The 21,990-nt window shown below is 35.1% G+C and overlaps 1 protein-coding gene and 1 pseudogene across 1 annotated transcript in view; one reads left to right on the top strand and one right to left on the bottom strand.

Annotated features, from left to right (window-relative positions):
* The window catches only part of VPS50 (VPS50 subunit of EARP/GARPII complex), a 137,769-nt gene that overhangs the window by 37,200 nt on the left and 78,579 nt on the right, over positions 1 to 21,990 (bottom strand). The window contains 5 exon segments of the mRNA XM_047752045.1: positions 6,035 to 6,141; positions 9,529 to 9,647; positions 12,457 to 12,633; positions 13,585 to 13,675; positions 21,742 to 21,840. Of these exon segments, the coding sequence (XP_047608001.1) occupies positions 6,035 to 6,141; positions 9,529 to 9,647; positions 12,457 to 12,633; positions 13,585 to 13,675; positions 21,742 to 21,840 (593 nt within the window).
* LOC125112243 (uncharacterized) lies at positions 21,228 to 21,304 on the top strand (annotated as a pseudogene).

The raw sequence follows: 21,990 nt of genomic DNA, 5'->3' as shown, positions 1-21,990 counted from the left end.
AAGCATACTGTTTAGAGATATAACAATAAGCACTAGAAGAATTAAAAACAAAAAGTGGTTACATGTGGGTAAGGGACCTGGGGGGTGGGAGATGTGACAGAAATTCTTCTTCCTAGTTTTTTGGGTTTTTTTAAACAATTTCTGTAGTATTTTATTTTTACTATGAGCACTTATTTGAACATCTTTTTAAGTATTTTTAAATAATAAAAATATAATTTCAAAGGAAAAAGGAATTGTTCCACAGAGCATGAGCCAGGGACCACAAAGATCAAATGTGAATGGACTTTCTTGGGAAAACCATTGCAAAATGTCACTCTTGTGGAAACAATAGATGCACAATGAGATGCCCCTTTTAAGTCACTTTGCCCTCTTTTAAAAACTCCCCTCTCCCCTTCTCTCCCCAAGCTCTTTAAGTCTCTCCTAACATCTTCCTATAAAATTGTCAACACGCTATACCCCTCAACTTTCTTCACTGGCTTCAAAATAAAAAGCAGACCCCCCCAAAAAGTAAAAACAATAAAACAAATGGATAATGAATAAGTAGTTCACAAATAAAAAGAAATATCTTCCTAAACATCATAAAAGATGCTTAAGAAGTTCCCTGGTGGCCTGTGGGTTAAGGATCCAGACTTGGCACTGCTGTGGTTTGGGGTTGATCCTTGACCCGGGAACCTCTGCACACTATGGGTGTGGCCAGAAAAAAAATCAAACAAACAAAAGATGCTTAAACTCACTCATAATTAAATACATTTTGAACCAAGATGCCATCTTTAACTCATCTGACTGGCAAGCATCTGAATTTCGATTATACACAGTGTTGTTAAGAGACTGGGAAAAGAGATCTTCTCATATACTGTTGGGCAAACTAACAGAACCTGTTCAGTAAGTTCTTTAGTAACTTCCTAGATAAACTGAGAATGTCCAGACTAATATCCATGAGGATTCTGATCCAACTAGTATCCATGAGGACGCAGGTTCGATCCATGGCCTTGATCAGTGGGTTAAGGATCTGGCATTGTCTCGAGCTGTGGTCTAAGTTTCAGACACAGCTCAGATCCCAGATTGCTGTGGCTGTGGTGTAGACCGGCAGCTGCAGCTCTGATTTGACCCCTAGCCTAGGAACTGCCATATAATACAAGTGCAGCCCTAAAAAGAACAAAACAAAAACAACAACAAAAAAATGAAAACATATATATTCTTTGATCCAGCGTGAGAAAACACTGGTAGGAATTTGTTCTACAGCTGTAATTGAATATGAAAAAATGTACTTTTTCAAGCTATCTGCTCTGGCATTCTTTGTAACAACAGACTTGAAATAACTGAAACGTTAAAAAATAAAGGACTTATAAAATAAATTGTGCTACATCTCCACAATAAAGTTATATAAAATAATGAGATCTATACACACTAATATATATAAAATCTTAAGATATTTTATTTATTTATTTATTATTTTTACAAATTAAAAGTCTGAAGCAACCTTGTGTCAGTCAAGTCTATCATCACCTTTTTTCCAACAGCATTTGCTCACTTCATGTCTCTATCACATTTTGGTTAATTCTCCAAATATTTTGAACTTTTTCATTATTAGTATATTTGTTACAGTAATCTGTGGTCAGTGATCTTTGATGTTACCACTATGACTTACTGAAAGCTCAGACCATGGTTAGCATTTTTAGCAATATTTTTTTTTCCAAGGCCATAAACGTGGTATATAAAGTTCCCTGGCTAGTGGTTGAACCCAAGCTACAGCTGCTGGCCTGTGCCACAGCCACAGCAACGCGGGATCTGAACCACATCTGTAACCTACATAGGAGCTCATGGCAACATCAGATCCTTAAAGCACTGAGTGAGGCCGGGGATCGAACCCACATCGTCATGGATACTAGTGCGATTCCACTGAGCTACAATGGGAACTCAGCAGTAAAGCATTTTTAATTAAGATATGTACATTTTTTAAACTGCTATTCCACACTTAATAGACTACAATATAGTGTAAACATAACATTTATATGCACTGGGAAACCAATAAACATGTGTGAGACTCACTTTATTTCACTATTCACATAGTTACCTCTGAGGTATTCCTATTAAGTGTAACCCAAGTTTTGAAATACACAGAAAAAATTAAAAACAAAGGAGTCAAGATTCATACATTAAATATGCTGGTAGAAGTATATGAGTATTTCCAAAAGAAACAGGAGAAAGTGAGTAGTACACTCATCCCTCAATATCTGTGCCCGCCCACCCCCACCCCTGTCCCCCTAAGAATACCAAAATTCGTGGATGCTTAAGTCCTTTACACAAAATGATGTAGTATTCGTATATAACCTACCCACAGATGTATACTTTAAATCATCTCTAGATTTACTTATAATACCTAAATACAATGTAAATGCCATGTAAATGACTGCCAGATACATGGCAAATTCCACTTTTGCTTTACAGAAGTTTCTGGATTTTTTTTCCCCCAAATACTTTCTATCTGAGGTTGGTTCAATCTACAAATTCAAGGATACAAAGGGGGGCTGTCATTTTCTCAGAGGAAAGAAAATCAGAGGTCAGGGACTTTATACCTCAGGGTATTTTAATTCTTAACCGTTTTTATGCATTACTTTTTCAACCTGAAATACTCCATAATAAAATAAAAATATTAATGCCCCACCTAAAAGAATGTACCAGTGAAAGAGATTTCTTCTCTGTTTCTGTATTTCCATCACACACATTGCAATTCAGCCACACTATGACTAAATATTCTGGTTTAATGTTAAATCCTGATGTGTGTGCAGGTATGTATTTTTTCTAGTTGCTAAAGTAATAATTTTCTTGTAAGGTCTGTGGTTTTTACAAGCATGGATTTTGGCAGCCTATCTTCTGCCCCTCAGACCTGTCACACCCACTCAGTGAGAGCTGCCTCTGGTAGAGAGAACCTTGGATACCTAGGCTACTTCAATGATGAGACACATTCCCAAAAGTTTCTCTGCCTCTGTCTGCAAGCAATTGTCAAGCTGACAGCCTTTTCTCTTTTCACAAGCAAGCATTCTGCTTAGTCCTCGGCACTCATAAAAGACTCCCTGAGTCTCTCTCACAGATTTAGGTATCACCTGGGGCTGGAAAGCCCCATCAACACTCTTATTTAATCTCTCCTAATTATCTGCCAAATAAATACCACTTTAAAAAGACATTTTGAATATGCCATTAATGTTCGAAACGTGTTTCCCAAATACTGAATAATTAGTTCCTTCATCTTCCCAGGCACCAAAAATTAATTGTACTTCTGGCTTTACAAGAAGAGACATTATCTTTGCCAGTTTATAATCTTCAAGCATCTCTCTGCAATAACAACAGGGGTTGGAATAGTGCCTGTACTAGTCGGGGACCCCTGAGTAAGTGGTTCCCTTCAAGTTTCTATTTTATGAATATGGACAAAATGAAGATAAAGACATCCTGGGGAAAAAGAAAGTGATAGGCGTAAAAGTCTACTAGGGGAAATAATGGTAGCACCTAAACCTAGCCCTAAATGGAAAGACATGAAAGTGAAATGAGCATTGTCTCCTAATTGTAACTCTAGTAAAAGATCTACTGGAGAAGATGGAAATTGCAATGATTAGAGTCTCTACCCTGAGTTAGGTTTCATTCAGGACTGCTCTGGCTTTATAGGGCTGATATACCAAAGGCTCCCAAGAATGTAGTTTTTCTGTTTCTATAAATCCACTGATAGAAAACAATCCTTATTTAAGAATTTGTTACTGTCTTCTAAACTTGGCACCAGCAGCACATTTCTACCATCAACACATTCCTTTCTCAGGTAGTCAGAATAGCAGACTGCATTGTTTCCTCACTTCCTTATGCCTACCAAGAAGTGAAGATTTGTATCTGTCTCCATTTAACTGAATAAAATATTTCTTCCTCTCAGTTTTGGTGTGGATTTATATTTGATTTAAGTGAACATGTGTCTTTTGGAGTAAAGAGCAACATGGTGAACTCTAGTCCTTTTGGAACTAGGTGAGGTAAAAAATATGTATACAACCATTTAAATGTGGTTGATTGCACTATTTTTCCCAATAATCTGCCCTTCCCTGTCTCCACTCCCTGTTAGAAGATTACAAATGCTTGTCCCCTTGCTCTGGACTGGCGATGCCTTCCTGTGACGGAAGTATACCTCTCTCTCCCATGGTCAAGCCCGACTTGCTATGACCAGTAACATAGCAGAGGAAGCAGGGTGCCACATCAGAGTGGCAGCTCTAAGTCATAACATGGTTTGGCTTTTGCTTTTCTCTCTGCCTCCCAGATTGGTGCTCTTTTGCAGCCTGTATCTCAGAACGAAGACACCCATCAGGCAGAACTGAGATGATCAGGAATCAACAAGCATCACAATAAACCTTTGGGGTGAAAACCACTGTGTTCAGGGTCCTTTGTTATTTCAACATAACCAAGCAAAAGCTGACTTCATTCAACTGCATCTCAAGCACTGTCCAGACACCAAAAACTACAGTGAGTCCAGAAGGCTGAAAAAGGTGACAGACTTTGGAATATCCTTCTGTGAGAACCATCTAAGGGAAGTGAGCACACTGTCCCTGAAGAATGGACTGGGAAGGGTGGTATAAGGAAAGGCAAGGCAGTATAACTATCACCACATATCTGAAAAGTGACCACATGGAAAAATACAGACTTTTTGCTTTTAAAAGGGCATAACTTAGTCCAAAAGGTGACATTACAGAGATATACAGATTTTGGTTGACCATGAGGAAGAGATTTCTACCAATTAAATCAGTATAATAGCAGAATGAGTAGTCTTACAAAATAATATGCTTCCAGCAACTGTGAGACATGAAACAAAGGCCAGATGGCCATCATATATTAGACGTATTATAGAAAGAAATCCTCATTTTACAGGAAATTATACCAGATGACCTCTTCAGAACCATTCTGATTCGGGAAATTCTAGAGAGTAACTAATGATGCTAGGTTCACTTAGCTTTCTTGGATAAAAAAGAAAAGCTAATTCCTTGGCAATAGTCAGTCATACAAAAGCTTTTTAGAACCTGTCATTTTCATTTTTCTGTGTGTCATAGAAATATATACTTTTTTTCTTATCTGCTCATTATTACTTTTCAATAGTATTTTCCCTAAAGGAAGTGGGACTTAAAAACATTGTGTCCTCTTTATCCTATTCATTAATGAAATTTATAAATTATCTTCATGAACACAGACCACTTTATCAGAGCTAAGAATAATTAAACTAGGCAACAGGAAATTATCATCTCCATAGCAGAATACAGAGATTTTTATTGAAAACCACTAAGATTCCTGACTCGTACTGATGATTTAATTAATGTGAGAAGACATCTCTATAACTTATTTGTCAAATCAACAAACCTATGTGTGAGACGCAAAGGTTGAGACAGCATATAAAATGTTGCAAAACTGACATTAAAAAATCCTTATCATCCTCAAACCTAAATATTGCGTATGGCATTTTTTCATGTTGCTTGCCTTCTACAAAATCATCAATAAAGGTCTTATCTGTAATAAGAACAACACTTCCTATGGTATGAACATTTACCTTGTAGAACTCCTGTGCCTAAAAATGCCAAAGAATCACTATTCATTCCGCCCATCTGACAGGAAGATTATGAAGATCAATGAAACAATTAAGTACAAAATTTTGTGTAAATATAAAACTGGTACTATCATCAACTTACATGTACCTCTAACTCAGAGAATTTTCCCACTACATTTCTATTAATTGGAATATTTTAGAAAAAAGTAGAAGTCACAAAAACTAAATTTAGTTAAGTAGTTAACTAAAAAGGAAAAACTAACATTAATATTAGTATTATACTATTTGGAACAATTAAGAAGAGAAAGCATTGACACATGACAATCTTAAATCCTTCACTGCAGTGGGTACTGGAGTGCACAGTGAAAACCCAAAGTAAAAATCATTTGATAACAAAAGTAAACTAACCACTATAATAGTTTTTTGTTTGTTTGTTTTTGTTTGTTTGTTTTTTAAGGTGTAGCTACTTACCAACAAGTCTTATTACATTCAATGTTGTATTTGTTAAGATGGGTGCATTCACTTTATTTAGACTGTAATCTGATTTCTTCCTGCTTTTTAGGGTCTCTCGAGAAACACTTAACATGAGAAAAGAGAACAGATTTGCAATTAGAGTTGTCAAGTAGTAAACAAATAAGTTATTCATCTTAGGATCTAAACTTCACCGACTAATTAGTTACTGAAAATCTTACCATGTATCAGGTGGGGATAGAGAGATTATCTTCCTGTTCTTACAGAATTTGCAGTCCAGAGGGGAAGAGAAATTAGTAAATAGAGAAATAAAGTACTATAATATATTTCTTTGATTCTTAGACATTAATTGTCAACCATTAAAAGAAGCAATGGACTGGGAATTTGGGGTTACTAGATGCAAATTATTACATTTAGAATTGATAGATAGCAAGGTCCTACTGTAGAGCACAGGGAACTATATCCAATCTTCTGGGATAGAGTCTGATGGAAAATAATATTAAAAAAAAAGAATGTATATACGTGTATGACTGAGTCACAGTGCTACTAGAAAACTATTAGAGCTCATCAATGAATTAGGTAAAGTTGCAGGATACAAAATTAATATACAGAAATCCGTTGTACTTCTATATACAAACAATGAAAGATCAGAAAAAGAAATTAAGGAAACAATACCATTTACCATCATATCAAAAAGAATAAAATAAAATAACTAGTAATAAACCTACCTAAGGAGGCAAAAGACCAGTACTCTGAACACTGTAAGATGCTACTGAAAGAAACCAAAGATGACACAAACAGATGGAAAGATATACCATGCTATTGGATTGGAACAATCAATATTGTCAAAATGACTCTACTACCCAAGGCAATCTACAGAGTCAATGAAATTCCTATCAATTACCAATGGAATTTTTCACAGAAACAAGAACAAAAAATTTTTTAATTTGTATGGAAACACAAAAGATCCCAAACAGGTAAAGCAATCCTGAGAAAGAAAAATGGAGCTGGGGGAATCGGGCTCCTTGACTTAAATTTGTATTACAGAGCTACAGTCATCAAAACCATATGGTATGGGCACAAAAACAGAAATATAGATTGATGAAACAGGATAGAAAGCCCGGAAATAAACCCATGTACCTATGGTCAATTAATAAATACATGACAAAGAAGGCAAGAACATACAATGGGGAAGAGAAAGTCTCGTCAATGAGCATTGCTGCATAAACTGGACAGCTACATGTGAAGAATAAAATTAGAACATTCTCTAACACCATACACAAAAATAAACTCAAAATGGATTAAAGACCTAAATATAAGACCAGATACTCTAAAACTATTAAAGGAAAACATAGGCAGAACACTCTCTGACATAAAATGCAGTAATATTTTCTCAGATCCACCTTCTAGAGTAATGAAAATAAAACAAAAATAAAGCAGACCTAATTAAGCTTGAAAGTTTTTACACAGCAAAGGAAACCATAAAAATGAAAAGACAAACCACAGAATCTGAAGATCAAAACAGATATTTCTCCCAAGAAGACATACAGATGACTAAAAAACAAAAAAAAAACAAACAACAAAACAAAAAACAACCTGAAAAGATGCTCAACATCACCAAATATTAGAGAAATGCAAGTCAAAACTACTATAAGGTACCGCCTTATACCAGCCAGAATGGCCATCATCAAAAAGGCTAAACAATAAATGCTAGAGAGGGTGCGGAGAAAAAGGAGCCTTCTTAAACTGGTGGTGGGAATGTAAATTGGAAAACAGTAGAACTACCTATGATCCAGCAATCCCACTCATTGGCATCTATCCAGAGAAAACCATAATTTGAAAAGTTACATACACCCCAATGTTGATAGTAGCACTATTTATAATAGCCCAAACATGGAAGCAACCTAAATGTCCACTGACAGAGGAATGGATAAGGAAGATGTGATACATACATACAATGGAACATTACTCAGTCAGAGAAAAGAAATAAATAATGCCATCTGCATTATTTGCCACATGGGTGGTCCTAGAGATTCTCATACTAAATAAAGTTAGACAATGAAAGGCAAATGATATCACTTATATGTGGAATATAACAAAAAGATACAAATGAACTTATCTGCAGAACAGAAGCAGACTCACAGACTAATTTATGATTACCAAAAGGGACAGGTTAGGGGGGTGGGGATGGATCGGGGGTTTGGGACTGGCATATGCACACTGAGGTATATGGAATGACTGGGCCAATGGGGACCTGCTTGTATAGCACAGGGAACTCTACCCAATATCCTGTGATTATCTACATGGGAAAAGAATCTGAAAAAGAAGAAAAAAAAGGGGGGGGGGAGTTGGTGGGGGGGTTGATTCAATAATGTGGCTTAGAGATTTTGCATGAACTTAGGATGGAAGCTGTGAAATACAAGAAATTTTGATAAACTCAAGGGACACTTAGAAGTTGGAATTGATAGTAACTGTCAACTGGATGGCTGCAATTGGTAGTTTACATTGTGTAGATTTCTTAGGGGTTAAGACAGGTTAAGAGCTTGCATAATCCTACCAAGAATGCAAGCACATACACATATAATGGCAGATGCTCACTCATTTCAATTTAATTAGAGCTTTCCTTTTAGCCAAAACACATCAAAAACATCTAATGAAGTCCAACAAAACAGTTCTACTCAATTCATAATGGATCATAGATGTCGATAATTAAATATGTATTTGTGTAAACCAATGGAAACTAATTTTCCCAATTAAAATATCCCAGTGACATGAGTTGTTCACTTTTGAGAAGAGAGACTCTATCAATCAGGGTTTCAAATCATCAAGTACTAACTAGGTACTGTTGGAGTAAAGGGTAGGGAAGAGTACACTTAAATCAGGTATATCTGTTGTCACTCAGTATCTGATACTCAGTCATGAAGTTACATCACTCACAAATCAGAATCAGGCCCAATTTAACTGAAAGAAGATGACAAAAATTCTTATATAATTACCATGGTTTTTAAAGAAGACAGTTTATCATAAAACAAAACTTAAGTACAAAGAAGGTGGCTCAAATAGTAAACAGCAATGACATTGGGAAGATTTTTCTGTATTTCCTAGTCAGAGGCAGGAACTCCACATACAAAACAAATGACTATTTTCCTCCTTGAGGAAAAGGAAATCAATGTGAAACATAAATTGATCTTTGTGAAGCATAAACTGCCTCCAAAGGCAGCACTGATTCTATAAATTGAAAGATTGTTTTTCTACAAAACCCACTAATCTGTAAACTAAAAGCTCTTTGATTATGCCCTATATCAAAAAAAACCCTACCTTTTTAGCCTTTCAGGAATCATTTTTAAAATATATTAACTTCTGTCATATGACATTATAATCAAAAAAAAAAACTTTAATTTTTGATGTGTGTTTTTTCTTAATCTTTCAAGGAAATCCTATACGTTATGCATGCAACATAAATGTGAAATACCATACAATCTAAGAACAATTACCTTTTCACAGGAGCATCGCCTGTCTGCTCATCAACATAATCTCGTTTTAGTTCCTCAGGAACATCACTGTCGCTGTCATACTCCTGATAGGCACTTTTTTCTTGTTCATCAGACTCATACTGAAAAGAACACAGTATATTCAAAACGTGTAGAAAGAGACAATCTTTCTTGGAGTCTTTCAACACAATGAAAGTATTCAATTTTATATGAAGTAGCTTACGGAACAAAGTTCCTAATAATTTAGCTTTAATTTTGCCATTAAGAATTTTATTAACCTTCCATTTTCTTCATCATCCTACCTTCAGCAGCTCAAAAAAAAAAAGAAAGAAAAAGAAAAAGAAAAATACAAACATTATACCTTCAAAAGCTTATAAATGCCCAAAGAAAAAAAATGTCCACCCAAAGAAAACAAACAAATGAAAACAAATACATACCCTGCTAGACTTCGGAGAAGAGTATACATTTGATTAAAAAAAAAAAAGAAACCTCTTTTCCTTCAAAGTGGTTTCATCATACTTATCTCCACTTTGCTAATTCATTGTAAAAAGCTTAAGGATACAATTCTGGCACTGTGGAAGTATTAATTTAGCTTAATAAACACATATGACATACATGCTAATGTTTTGATTCATTATGATAAGATTTAATTCCAAGGGCAGTTTGGAAAATTAGGCTTAGCACCTAGGGACTACTGAGAGCAAGGACAAAAATGGTAGATTTGCTCTTGAGAGGACATGTGCTTTCCTAACATTTTCATCATCTTTATGGCACTGTGGCCCAGTGCCAACAGGGGAGAGGACAGTGGAGTCCACAGACAGCAAAGGAAGCAGTGGCAGTATCACCATCCTCACTGCTGGTTAATATTACAACTTAATATGATTAAATGATGGCTAACATCTACTGAGTTTCACTCAAGTACTGGGCTAAAATGCTTTCATAAACTGTTTTATTTCTACATATCAGTTAAGAAAACCAGTACGATGACAACAGGGGATGAAGTTAGTCCCCCTAATTCAACAACTATTTTTTGAGAGTTTAAAGCATTATGACAGGCCATTTTAAGATACGGACCCTGACTCTCAAGGACTTACACTACACTCGGAAAGATTAGGTCACAAGTTAAAAACTACAAAGGAGCATTAGAGGCATTCTTCTCCATGTGTATACAAAGTGATCTTGGAGACATTGAGAAAGGTCTTCTACACAAGCTAGGGTCTCTTGGTTATAACAGAGATTCACAGTTCCACAGTGTGACAGATCCTCATCTTCTCAGGATTCTGTATTTGCAAATTTCCCCACTCGATAACATCAAGGCTTCACTTTTGTGGTCATTCATGGATATGTCCTATGTGTGGAGTGGCAAAAATATTTGAGTCACCCTACATGCATGTTCCCAGCTGAACGCAAATAGGGTGGTACTCCACCTTCTTGTTTCAGCTCTCCTGCTATAAACAAGCGCCCTTTTCACAGTCTATTGAGTGCCACAGTCTTAACATTTTGTGTTTTTTGCTAGTGATTTCACTGTTTAGAATGACCCCCATGCATAGTATTAAAGTGCCGTCTAGTGTTCCTAAGAAGACTGTAAAGTGACTTAAAGCAAAAATACATACATTAGATAAGCCTCATTCAAGCAAGAGATTATAGTGCTGTTGCCCCTGAGGTCAAGGTTAATGAGTCAACGCTATATATTAAATTAGGTGACTTTAAGGAAAAACATACACAAAACAGGTTGTGTTTTGACCAGTTGGTAAAAATGCTATGATCAGAGGCTCACAAGTATCTAATCCTGTATTTTGGTTCTATATTTGCTAATGCAGTGTTTGTACTTACTTTATAGAACACTGCTGCCACAAATAATGAAAATCAAATTCTATGAGATTTAAATTAACAAATAACGAGTGCAGAGGGATATATTATTTAAAGAATGTTGGAATGTCTCAATTCTTCTGTTTAGTCTACAGATGCAATGTCACAAAGAATCACTAAATTATAATTTTAAACATGGTTTACAATGAAATAATTTCTACTTCATGATAAAACACAATGGTATACTTTCGTGACAATATTTTTTAAATTATACTTCGCTAAAACCAAAACACACTGAAAATATGGAGACAAATTCAACAGATTTTTATCAAACATAAACAGTTTTCCCTTCAGCTTCGCTGTTCAGGTTTGATAAAAATCATACCTAGTCTCTCCGGAAATTATGAAGATCAGAAGGATACATCCAAATTAAATATTGTGAAAATACCCTGTAGCTAACTGTGAAGTAAACATTCCCTCATTGTAAATATGGGGAAACCGAGGGTCACAAAGTCACAGTAATTTGCCAAAGGCCATACAACTAATCAATAATAAAGGTCACAGTCATTCATCTGCCTCCAAACCCTTTGCATTAATGCTACTCTAGTTTATGTTATTTTCTGAGCTGCTCAAAGTGTTGTTAAAACACTATACTTCTAAATCCTCAAACTATCCCCGCCAAATAACTAAATAAGACATTACTCTCTCTCAGCTAAGGGGGACATAAAACAAAATAACTCACTTAGTTGCCCAAAGTGGAATTGAGAAGAAGGTGTAGATGATCTATTCCCTCATACATTTGTCTAGCCAACAAATCATATAACTACGCAGTGAAGAAACTATAGTCCTACTTGATTAGTAATCTGGTAAGGACATAAAGTAATCTAATAACAACATAAAGTAAATATAAAAGCAAAACATCATTCGAAAGGACAATGTCAACAAAATGTACTGGAAAACCATTACCTATACAAGTGGTATCACAGATACCTAGTACACAGCTATGAAGGTGAGTGGCAAAGGCATGAATAAATCTAGCTAACTACCTTGCTTCTTGGGTAGAGCACTCCCAATGAGAAAATGTTACTTATGTGCGACAGTGTGTTTAGAAACACCACATACCCCATTAGAAGCCAGGACATCTTCTGTTTCTTCATCTTTGTGGTTGGCCTGAATTTCAAATGGATTCCCACCACTACAGTACTGCTCAAACAAGGTCACTGTTTTTGAGGAGGTTGAGGATGGCTGCTTACTAGGTGAAACTGATGGGGAACGTGACTGTTCCATGAATTTAAATTCCTAGACATTAAAAAAAAAAAAAAAAGAGCCAGATCTCTTAGCAACAACAATAAATTCAAGTACATAAACATACTCCATCAATGCAAATGTAGAGTTAGTGAAGAAAACAATCCTGATTCTTCAGGTTATCCACTTTTAAATCTTGCAAGTTTTCAGAAAAGTATAAACTTGGACATACATGTCCAAAACTTTTCCTGAAGACAACTAAGTTGCTGATTTCATTTAAAAAATTGTTATCTGCATCAAGCTACTTTTAGTTCATTTCATGTTAACTGCCCAGAAAACTTTTTTAAATAACTTCAGTTTGAATGATAATTTTAAAGATTTTTTTACAAGCAGCAAAAGTCCAAGAAAGGTACAGTTCTAATCAGTAAGGTCTCATTTATAAAAACTAAGTGTTGTTAGGTCAAACAGCTTGCACCATTTAAGATACTCTATATGACAAAAGCTAAGCATGAAAGATATACCTTTCTTTGTTATACTTTATCTATAAACTTTCATTTATTTCTCTTTACACACCAAGAATCAGACAACACAAACACATGCTGAGGTCAGATGATACATCTTCTAGTCTTAGCTTGACATTAATCTATTATACTCCATTAATTTTCTATATAATACTGGGAATGTCACCTGGATTCTCTCTCTGTGCCTCTATTTCCTCATCTGTAAAATGAGAGGGCCAATCTAGAGGAGAGAATGCTAAAGCTAAAGAGTTGTAATACCCGGTGCAAATCATGCATTTCTCAAATGAGAAAACTGAGGCAGTCCAGAGGGATTCAGTGTCAAGTTCAAGATACACCTTGTAAAAGAGGCTTATTATTAATCAATTTTAAGGAAGGACAGAAAAGCATTATTACTTAATTTATTTTATAAATGCTTTCACATAGCTGGTTTGTTTTTAAAGGTGACTAAATAAAAGACTAATTTATTTGTTCTTAAGAAACTTACATGAAGTTGCAAGATGCTGAAATTTGACTTAACAGGACAAAGTTCCCAGGTCTCATTCTCTAGAAACATTCTCAGTTCATCAAGCCGTGTTCTTCAAAAAAGAAAATGAATACTCCAAAAAGTAAGAAAAAAAGTACACTGCACACCAGAATTAAGAAAATATAACACAATTACAGAATCATCATCACAGTCATAATTGACTTTGAAAACCCATTCAGAACAACACAGTAAACACATTTACTTTCACATACTTGTTAATATCTGATCGTCTGCAAGAGAAAAACCTTTAAGTATTTACTGAACTCAGAATATTTTTACTATACTGCAAAAATAATGCATAGGAAATAACATTTTAATGAAGGGACTAAACTAAAAACTCCTTACCAACTCATGTACATAAGCTATCCTTAGCTAACCATGTATCAGTGCAAAAAAAAACAAGAAATAATTTATAGGGTTTATGAAACCATAAATACTAATAATGTTTTATGCTAAAGCATAGATCCTCATCATTATTACTAAGCCACAATATCAAGATGATTATCACTCTCCAAATATATTTAGCAAAGTACCTCCCTCCACACAGTATTTATGAATTAAATTAGCAAGTATGGCACTCATGTACCCAACATTGCACTAGTCATATGTCATACTCATCTCTTCTTTCTTTTATGCTATTTCTGGTACTGTCTCTCCTGAGTAATGAGTACATTGTATGTGCAATTCCAGAAAAACAAACACTTCCTTTCCATTAACCCAGGAAACAAAAGGCCAGTTGCTGCCCTGTTCGTCTTCTTCCAACAAACCTCATTGCTGTTACTAAAATCTTGCTAAAGACAAGGTCCAGATTTTTTTTTTTTTTTAATGCACAGGTTCTAAAATACAGAGAGAATAAATGAAAAATTCTGTGAAAAGGAGAAACTGCTCTAAGTATTAGAGTTAACAGACAAGGACTTTAAGATAAGTAATATAAAATAAGCTAAGAAAAACAGAAAAAGATGCACAAAATGAATAGAAAGGAAAATTTCAAAGAATTGAAATATAAAAAACAAAAAAGAATCAAACATTCTATAACTGAAAATCAAACATTCTATAACTGAAAACAATACCTCAAATTAAAAACTGGATAAGCAAAACAGCAGAAAATAAGATTAATGAACTCAAAGACAGTTCAATAGAAAATATCTGAACTGAAGCACAAATGGAAAAAAATGGAAGGAACAGAAAAGATCGTAAGAGATATGTGAGACAGAGTCAAAACATCTAGTGTGTATGCAACTGGGTGGAGAGGATAAAGAGAATGAGCAAAAGCAATATTTGAAGAGGTAATGACTGAGAATTTGACAAAAGTGATTGTGCCCATACCTATCACCATATGCGAAATTTAACTAAAATGGATCATAGATCTAATGTAAGAACTAAAACTATAAAAAGTTTACAACTCTTACGACTCAACAATAAAAGGCAAATAGCACAATTTTAAAAATGGGCAAAGGCTCTGAACAGACATTTTTGCAAAGAAGATATATAAATGATCAAAAAGTTTGTAAAAAGATGCTAAATATCAGCACACATTAGGGAAATACAAATCCAAACCACAGCTAGTACCACTTTACAAATACCAAGATAGATATAATCAAAGAGACAGACAAGTCTCTAGACAAGTGCTAGCAAGGATTTGGAGAAATCAGAACCCTCATATAGTGCTGGTGGAAGTGTAAAATGGTGCAGCCACTTAGGAAAACTGTTTGGTAGTTCCTCAAAATGTTAAACATAGAGATACCATATGACTCAGGAATTTTACCTTTCATTGGTTTCCTGTGGCTGCTATAACAAATTATCAAAAACTGAGTGACTGAAAACAAAATTTTATTATCTCACAGTTTTTGGAGGCCGGAAGTCTGAAATCACAGGGTTGAAACCAAGGTGTTGTCAGGGCTACACTCTCTCTGGAAGCTCTACAGGAAAATCTGCTCCTTGCTTCTTCCAGCTTGTGGTGGTTGCTGCTATTCCTTGGCTAGTTCCCACAGCACTCCAATCTCTGCCTGTCTTCACACAACTTTCTCTTGCATGTAAGTATGTCTTTTTCTTTATGTCTATGTCAAGTCCCCCTCTGTGTCTTTAAATGTGATGGCATTTAGGGCCTATCCAGATAATCCAAGATAATCTCATCATAAACTCATTAATTTTGCTGTATCTACAAGACACTTTTTCCAAATAAATTAACATTTTCAGTTTCTAGGTATTAGGACCTGACTTTTTTGGTGGGGGGGGGGGGAGGTAGGAGAATGGGGAAACCATTTGTCAGCCTACCATACACTGCTAGGTACATACTCAAAAGAACTGATAATATACGTCTATGCAAATACATACACACAAACACTCACAGCAGCATCGTTCATACTAGGTAAAAAGTGAAAACAACCCAAATGTCTATTAACTGAAGAATGGATAAACAAAATGTGGTACATCTATACAACAGAATTATCATTCAGCCATAAAAAAGAAAGATGTTCTGTTACTTGCTTCAACATGGGTGAAACTTTGAAAACATTATGCTAAGTGAAAGCCAAATACAAAAGGTCATATAGTGTATGATTCCATTTATATGAAATGTTCAGAATAGGCAAAGACACAGAGACAAAAACTAGATGAGTGACTGTCAGGGGCTGTGAGAGAAGAGTGACAATTAACTGGTACAGGATTTCTTTTCAGAGTGATGAAAATATTCTGAAATTAGATAGTGGTGGCGTTGCTGAATTATACATTTTAAAGGAGTTTTTGGCATTTGGGATAATGTGACTTGTATCTCAACAAAGCTATTATTAAAACAATTATTACGGTAGGCAGGACTCTAAAATGTTCTCTCTCAAGATCACCTGCCCTAGTCCTCAGAACTAAATATGATGAAGACCCTCACCATGATTATGTTACCAAATAGGACAAAAGGGATTTTGCAGATATAATTAAGATTACTAATCTGCTGACTTTGAGTTAATAAAAATGGAAATTATTCAGGTGGAACTAATCTCATTCAATAACCCTCCCCGAACACTTTTTTTTTTGGCCAGGATCACTGGCATATGGAAGTCCCCAGGCCAGCCTTTGGTTCCATCCATGTTGCCAAATAACCCTTTCTAAGGCAGAGTTTTTTCTCTTCCTGATAGCATAAACGGAAATCAGAGAGAGTTGCTGGCTTCTGAAATGGAAAAGATCAGGCACAAGGACTGGAGAGCAGCATCTAGAAGCTGAGAATACTCCTTGGCTGACAGGTGCAAAAAAAATAGAAACCTCAGTCCTAAAACCACAAGGAACTGACTTCTGTCAACATCCTAAATGTGCTTAGATGTAGATTCTTCCTCAAAGACTTCAGATGAAAACCCAGCCAAGATCTTGATTTTTGGCCCTGTGAAAACCTAAACTGAGAACCTAGACAAGCTGATCCAGACTTTTAACATACTGAACTGTGAGATAATAAATGGATGTTGTTTTAAGCTGCTGAAGTCATAGTAATCTATTACACAACAATATAAAACTTGGTGATAAAAGATACCAACTCACAGACTGAAGCTTGGTTATTAAGCACAGAAAGTAATATAGAAAGTGCAAGCATTATGACAAAAACACTAAACAAGAATAGGTAAATGAGTCACAAAATTGGTTCTTGTATTATTCCAGAAGTATATTAACCTAAGGTCAACTGAAACAGAATAGGAATGCATATTGGAATGCTAATGGTATCCACTACAACAAAACACATTTTAAAGACAAGAAAAAATGCTTTGAAAACTTAAAATAAGATGATCAATCCAAAAGAAAGCAAAAACAGAAAAAGAATGAAAAACATCCACACTTTTAGAAATCAAACAGCAATATGATAGGTTTAAACTCAACTAGGCTAATAAAAACATTAAATGAAAATGAAAAAACAATTCAATCAAAATACAAAAAATTATCAGGTTGGATTTTCAAATAAAAAGAAAAAAAGACTGTATGCTCTTTTTAAGAGGCATACTTTAAATATAGATTGAAATTAAGATTAGGTTGGAAGCAAAAGTAGAATGAAAGTAAAAATTACAAACATCATTTCTTAAAATCATGAACTAGGGTAGAATTTTTAACAAAAATTTTTAATTTATCTATTAAAGTGATCAACATGGTATTTTTCCTGTCGCTGTTAATTGGTAAGTTAAAATTTATTGATTTTTAAAATGGTTAGCCAACCTTATTTTCCTGCAATAAACTCTGCCTATTCATGATGTATTGTTGTTTTTAGATATTACTGGATATAATTTGCTAATCTTTTGTTCAGGATTTTTACATCTGTGTTCTTATGAGATACTAACCTGTAATTTTTCTTTTTTCTAATAATGTACTTGTTATGTTTTGGTATTAGTGCTATGATGGCCCCTTTAAATAAGCTGTAAAGCAGTCTCTCCTTTCCTATTCTCTGAAAGAGTTTGTGCTGATATTAACTTCCCCTTGAATGTTTAAAAAAATTTACCAGTGACAGCGGCAGACTTGAGATTTCTTTGCGGAAACGCTCTGAAGCCAAGATTCAATTTCTTTAAAGATACAGAACTAAATTTTCAAAGTTCCCGTTGTGGCTCAGTGGTTAACAAATTCGACTAGGAACCATGGAGTCGAGGGTGCGATCCCTGGCCTTGCTCAGTGGGTTAAGGATCTGGCGTTGCTGTGAGCTGTGGTGTAGGTCGAAGACATGGCTCAGATCTGGCGTTGCTGTGGCTCTGGCGTAGGCTGGCAGCTACAGTGCCTATTCAACCTCCAGCCTGGGAACCTCCATATGCAGCAGGTGCGGCCCTAGAAAAGGCAAAAAGACCAAAAAAAAAAATTTTTTTTCTATATTTTATTTTATCAGCTTATTAAGTTTGATTTTACAAGGAACTCATTCATTTCAATCTAAACTGTTTATTAGCAAAAAGTTCACATCATTTTTTCTTGCTTAATTTTTTTTTAGGGCCACGCTTGCAGCATATGGACGTTCCTGGGCTAGGGGTCATTCGAAGCTAAAGCTGCTGGCCTACACCACAGCCACAGCAATGCCAGATCTGAGCCACGTCTGCAGCCTACACCACAGATCACAGCAACACCAGATCATTTAACCCACTGAGTGGGCCGAGGGATTGAATCTGGGTCCTCATGGATACTAGTTGGGTTTGTTTCTGGAGAGCAACAATGGGAACTCCTATTTTATTTTTAACATCTTAAGATCTATAGATACCTTCTTTTTAACTGCCGATATGGATAATTTGCGTTTCTTTTCTTTCACTTATTCAGTCTTTCTAGTAGCATTATCAATTTCTATTATACATTTATTCCCTCACTGATTTCTGCTCCTATACTTTTCTTTCCTCTACTTCTTTGGGTTTAAGTCGCTTTTGTAACTTCTTGAAATGGAAGTTTAATTAACTGATTTTCAAACTTTCTTCTCTACCAAAAAGTGCATTTAAAGCTAAAAATTCCCCTTTCCGCTTTAGCTATAGCCCACAATTTTATCATACTTTTAGTATCACTCATTTAAAAATATTTTATAATTCTCAATGTAAGCTCTTTAATCAGCAAAAATAGGTTGTTTATCCTCTAAAAACTGGCGGATTTTCTAGTTACCTCTTTGTTATTTATTTCTAGTTTAATTCCACTGTAGGTAGAAATACATTCTCTATGGTTTCAATCCTTCAACTTTTTTTTTTAAGGGCTTGCTTTATGGGCCAGCAGTTGATTATAAAAAAACTTTCCTTCTGCTCTTAAAAAAAATATGGACTTTTCAGCAGTCAAGTCTTGTAATATATACATACACACATATGTATACACACATATGTATCAATATATCTATATCAATTAGGCAAATTTTATTAATATATTGGTCAAACACATAATGATTTTTTCTACTTATTACTAAAAGTGGCACATAAAAATTCTCAATTATGATTATGGATTTGTCTATTTCTCCTTTTAGTTTGAATATTTTTGCTTTACATATTTTCTATTTTAGAAATAGAAATTTAGGATTGTTCTATCTTCCTAACAAATAATCTATTTATCGTTATGAAGTATCCCCTTCACTTTTAGTAATACTTCCTGCCTTAAAGTTTACTGTCTTTCAGGTATTTTTAAATCTGATGTAGAATATCTACAGTCAATGCTATGAGAAGCAGAAGAGTAAGGTAACCCCCGTCTAAATTATTCCTGACTCACAGAATACATGAAATAATAGTAAGATGGTAATTGTTTTAAGCCTATAAGTTTCAGGACAGCTTGTTACAAAACAGGGAAAACATACACTTGGAAACTTGTAAATCAAAGCTTTATTACTTAAAAAAAAGAAAATCTCTTTCTGAGATGTCATAAAACAACAAAAACCATCGATAATTTACTTACTACTCTCCCTAAGCCTTAACCAAATTATCTTATTTGGCAGAGGATATATGGGTGGAGTGGGGCATGGAGGTGGGGTAGGTAGGGTGTTACACAAGCAGCTAGGTCATTTCTAGAAGACATCAGGCCCAACTGATCCAGATAGAAAACAGAGCTAAGTATATGGATAATAAAATTGATCAAGGGGAATTCCCACTGTGAATGAGACTAGTAACCATGAGGTTGGGGGTTTGATCCCTGGCCTCGTTCAGTGGATTAAAGATCTGGCATTGCCATGAGCTGTGGTGTAGGTCACAGGTGTGGCTCTGATCCTGCATTGCTATGGCCCGTAGTGTAGGCTGGTGGTTACAGCTTTGATTCGACCCCTAGCCTGGGAACCTCCATATGCCGACAGTGTGGCTCTAAAAAGATTAAAAAAAAAAAAAAGAAAAAACTGATCACGGGAACATACATTTTAAAGACATTTAAGGAATAAACCAATCCTTTCTTATTCAGGCAAAGAGAACTGGGAACTTCCATATGCCGTGGATGTGGCTCTCAAAAGACAAAAAAAAAAATATATATATATATATGACAGTAAATGTGGGAATTTCCTGGTGCCCTAGCAGTTGGGAATCCAGGACTGTCACTGCTATGGCTTGGGTTCAATCCTTGGCCTGGGAATTTCTGCATACCAGAAATGTGGCCAAAAAAATTAATTAATTAATTTACTAAAGAATAAGTGTGTTTGAAATAATAAAAATGAAAAACTAAAAAAAAGATCATAAACGCGTACTTCAGTAAATTTAATAAATTATTAGTCAATGGTTTCGCGTCCCATAATCTCTCTTCTGACATATGACACAGAAAACTGACCATGTGCTGCTGACTCCAAGCAAGGAAAGAAAGGAGAATTTCAAATCCCAACTCTTCCTGGAACCAAGTAACAACTAAATCAAAACTTAATTTTAAAAAAGTAAAAACAAAAAATAACAAATGAGATATAACTCAATTCAAATGATAAAATGTATATAAATGATATATCACAGGGTCCAGCTTACATGAAGAAAGGTCTAATAATCTTCACTCTCTCATTAGTGTTTCTTTAAGCATACAGGCACATTGCTATGTCAACATTCATTCTTTCCCACCTTCCTCCATTCCCCAAACCTTTTCTTAGGCACCCTTTCTAATGTTAGTGATTGTTTTACAAAGCAATACAACTGTACGTAATCCTGCTTTGTAATAGATTCTGAAAAAAAAACCATGTGCTCACTTTGGCAGCGCACACACTAAAACTGGAAGGATACAGAGATGATTAGAATGGCCCCTGAGCAGGAATGACTATCAAGCCCTCTTCTCTAAAAGGCAGATAGTTTCAACTACCCCCTCCCTGAGTGCTGCCCTCTACTGTTTTAATGTCCTTACTAGCTCACAATATATTAGGCAGGTAGAGAATAGCAGTCAAATTTTTCTAGGGAACCCCACTATAATAATTATCTTCCACCTATAAAGGAGTCAGTTCAATATTTAAAGTCCCTCAAGACAAAGCATGTATTGAAATTTACAATGAATAAGTAATGAGAGTAGTTTATGGTATTTTTGATAAAAAATGCTTAAGCATCCTAAAAAGCTGCTTAACCATCCTAAAAAGAGGTAGAATACAGATTTTCAAATTCAAAAGCAATTATTTTTAACCAATTAATGATATAAGGTTAAGCACTAGACAAAGAAAGTCTCACTACCTAAATAAATCTATTCATAATTTATTAGAGTTCTTACCTATGGTAGTTCTTAAAATAATTGACACTTTGTTTTCTAATAGAATCTTGCAAAACTTCAGACTTGCTACCACAGAATTCTTCTCCAACTTGCATCAACCTAGGTGGACAGAAAGACATATAAATTTCAGCAACACATTTATTACAGAAAAAAAGTCCAGGCTATCTCTCTTCAAAGATAACAAGTACGAAAATTTGGATGTTTGAAGAAATTCTAAAGATCACAATTTCATTACAGTTTACAAACATC

This window comes from Phacochoerus africanus, chromosome 11 (genome assembly GCF_016906955.1).
Source record: "Phacochoerus africanus isolate WHEZ1 chromosome 11, ROS_Pafr_v1, whole genome shotgun sequence".
In the NCBI taxonomy this organism is placed as follows: Eukaryota; Metazoa; Chordata; class Mammalia; order Artiodactyla; family Suidae; genus Phacochoerus; species Phacochoerus africanus.
Note: the sequence above shows the minus strand (reverse complement) of the source record. Positions and strands in the feature narration are given on the sequence as shown.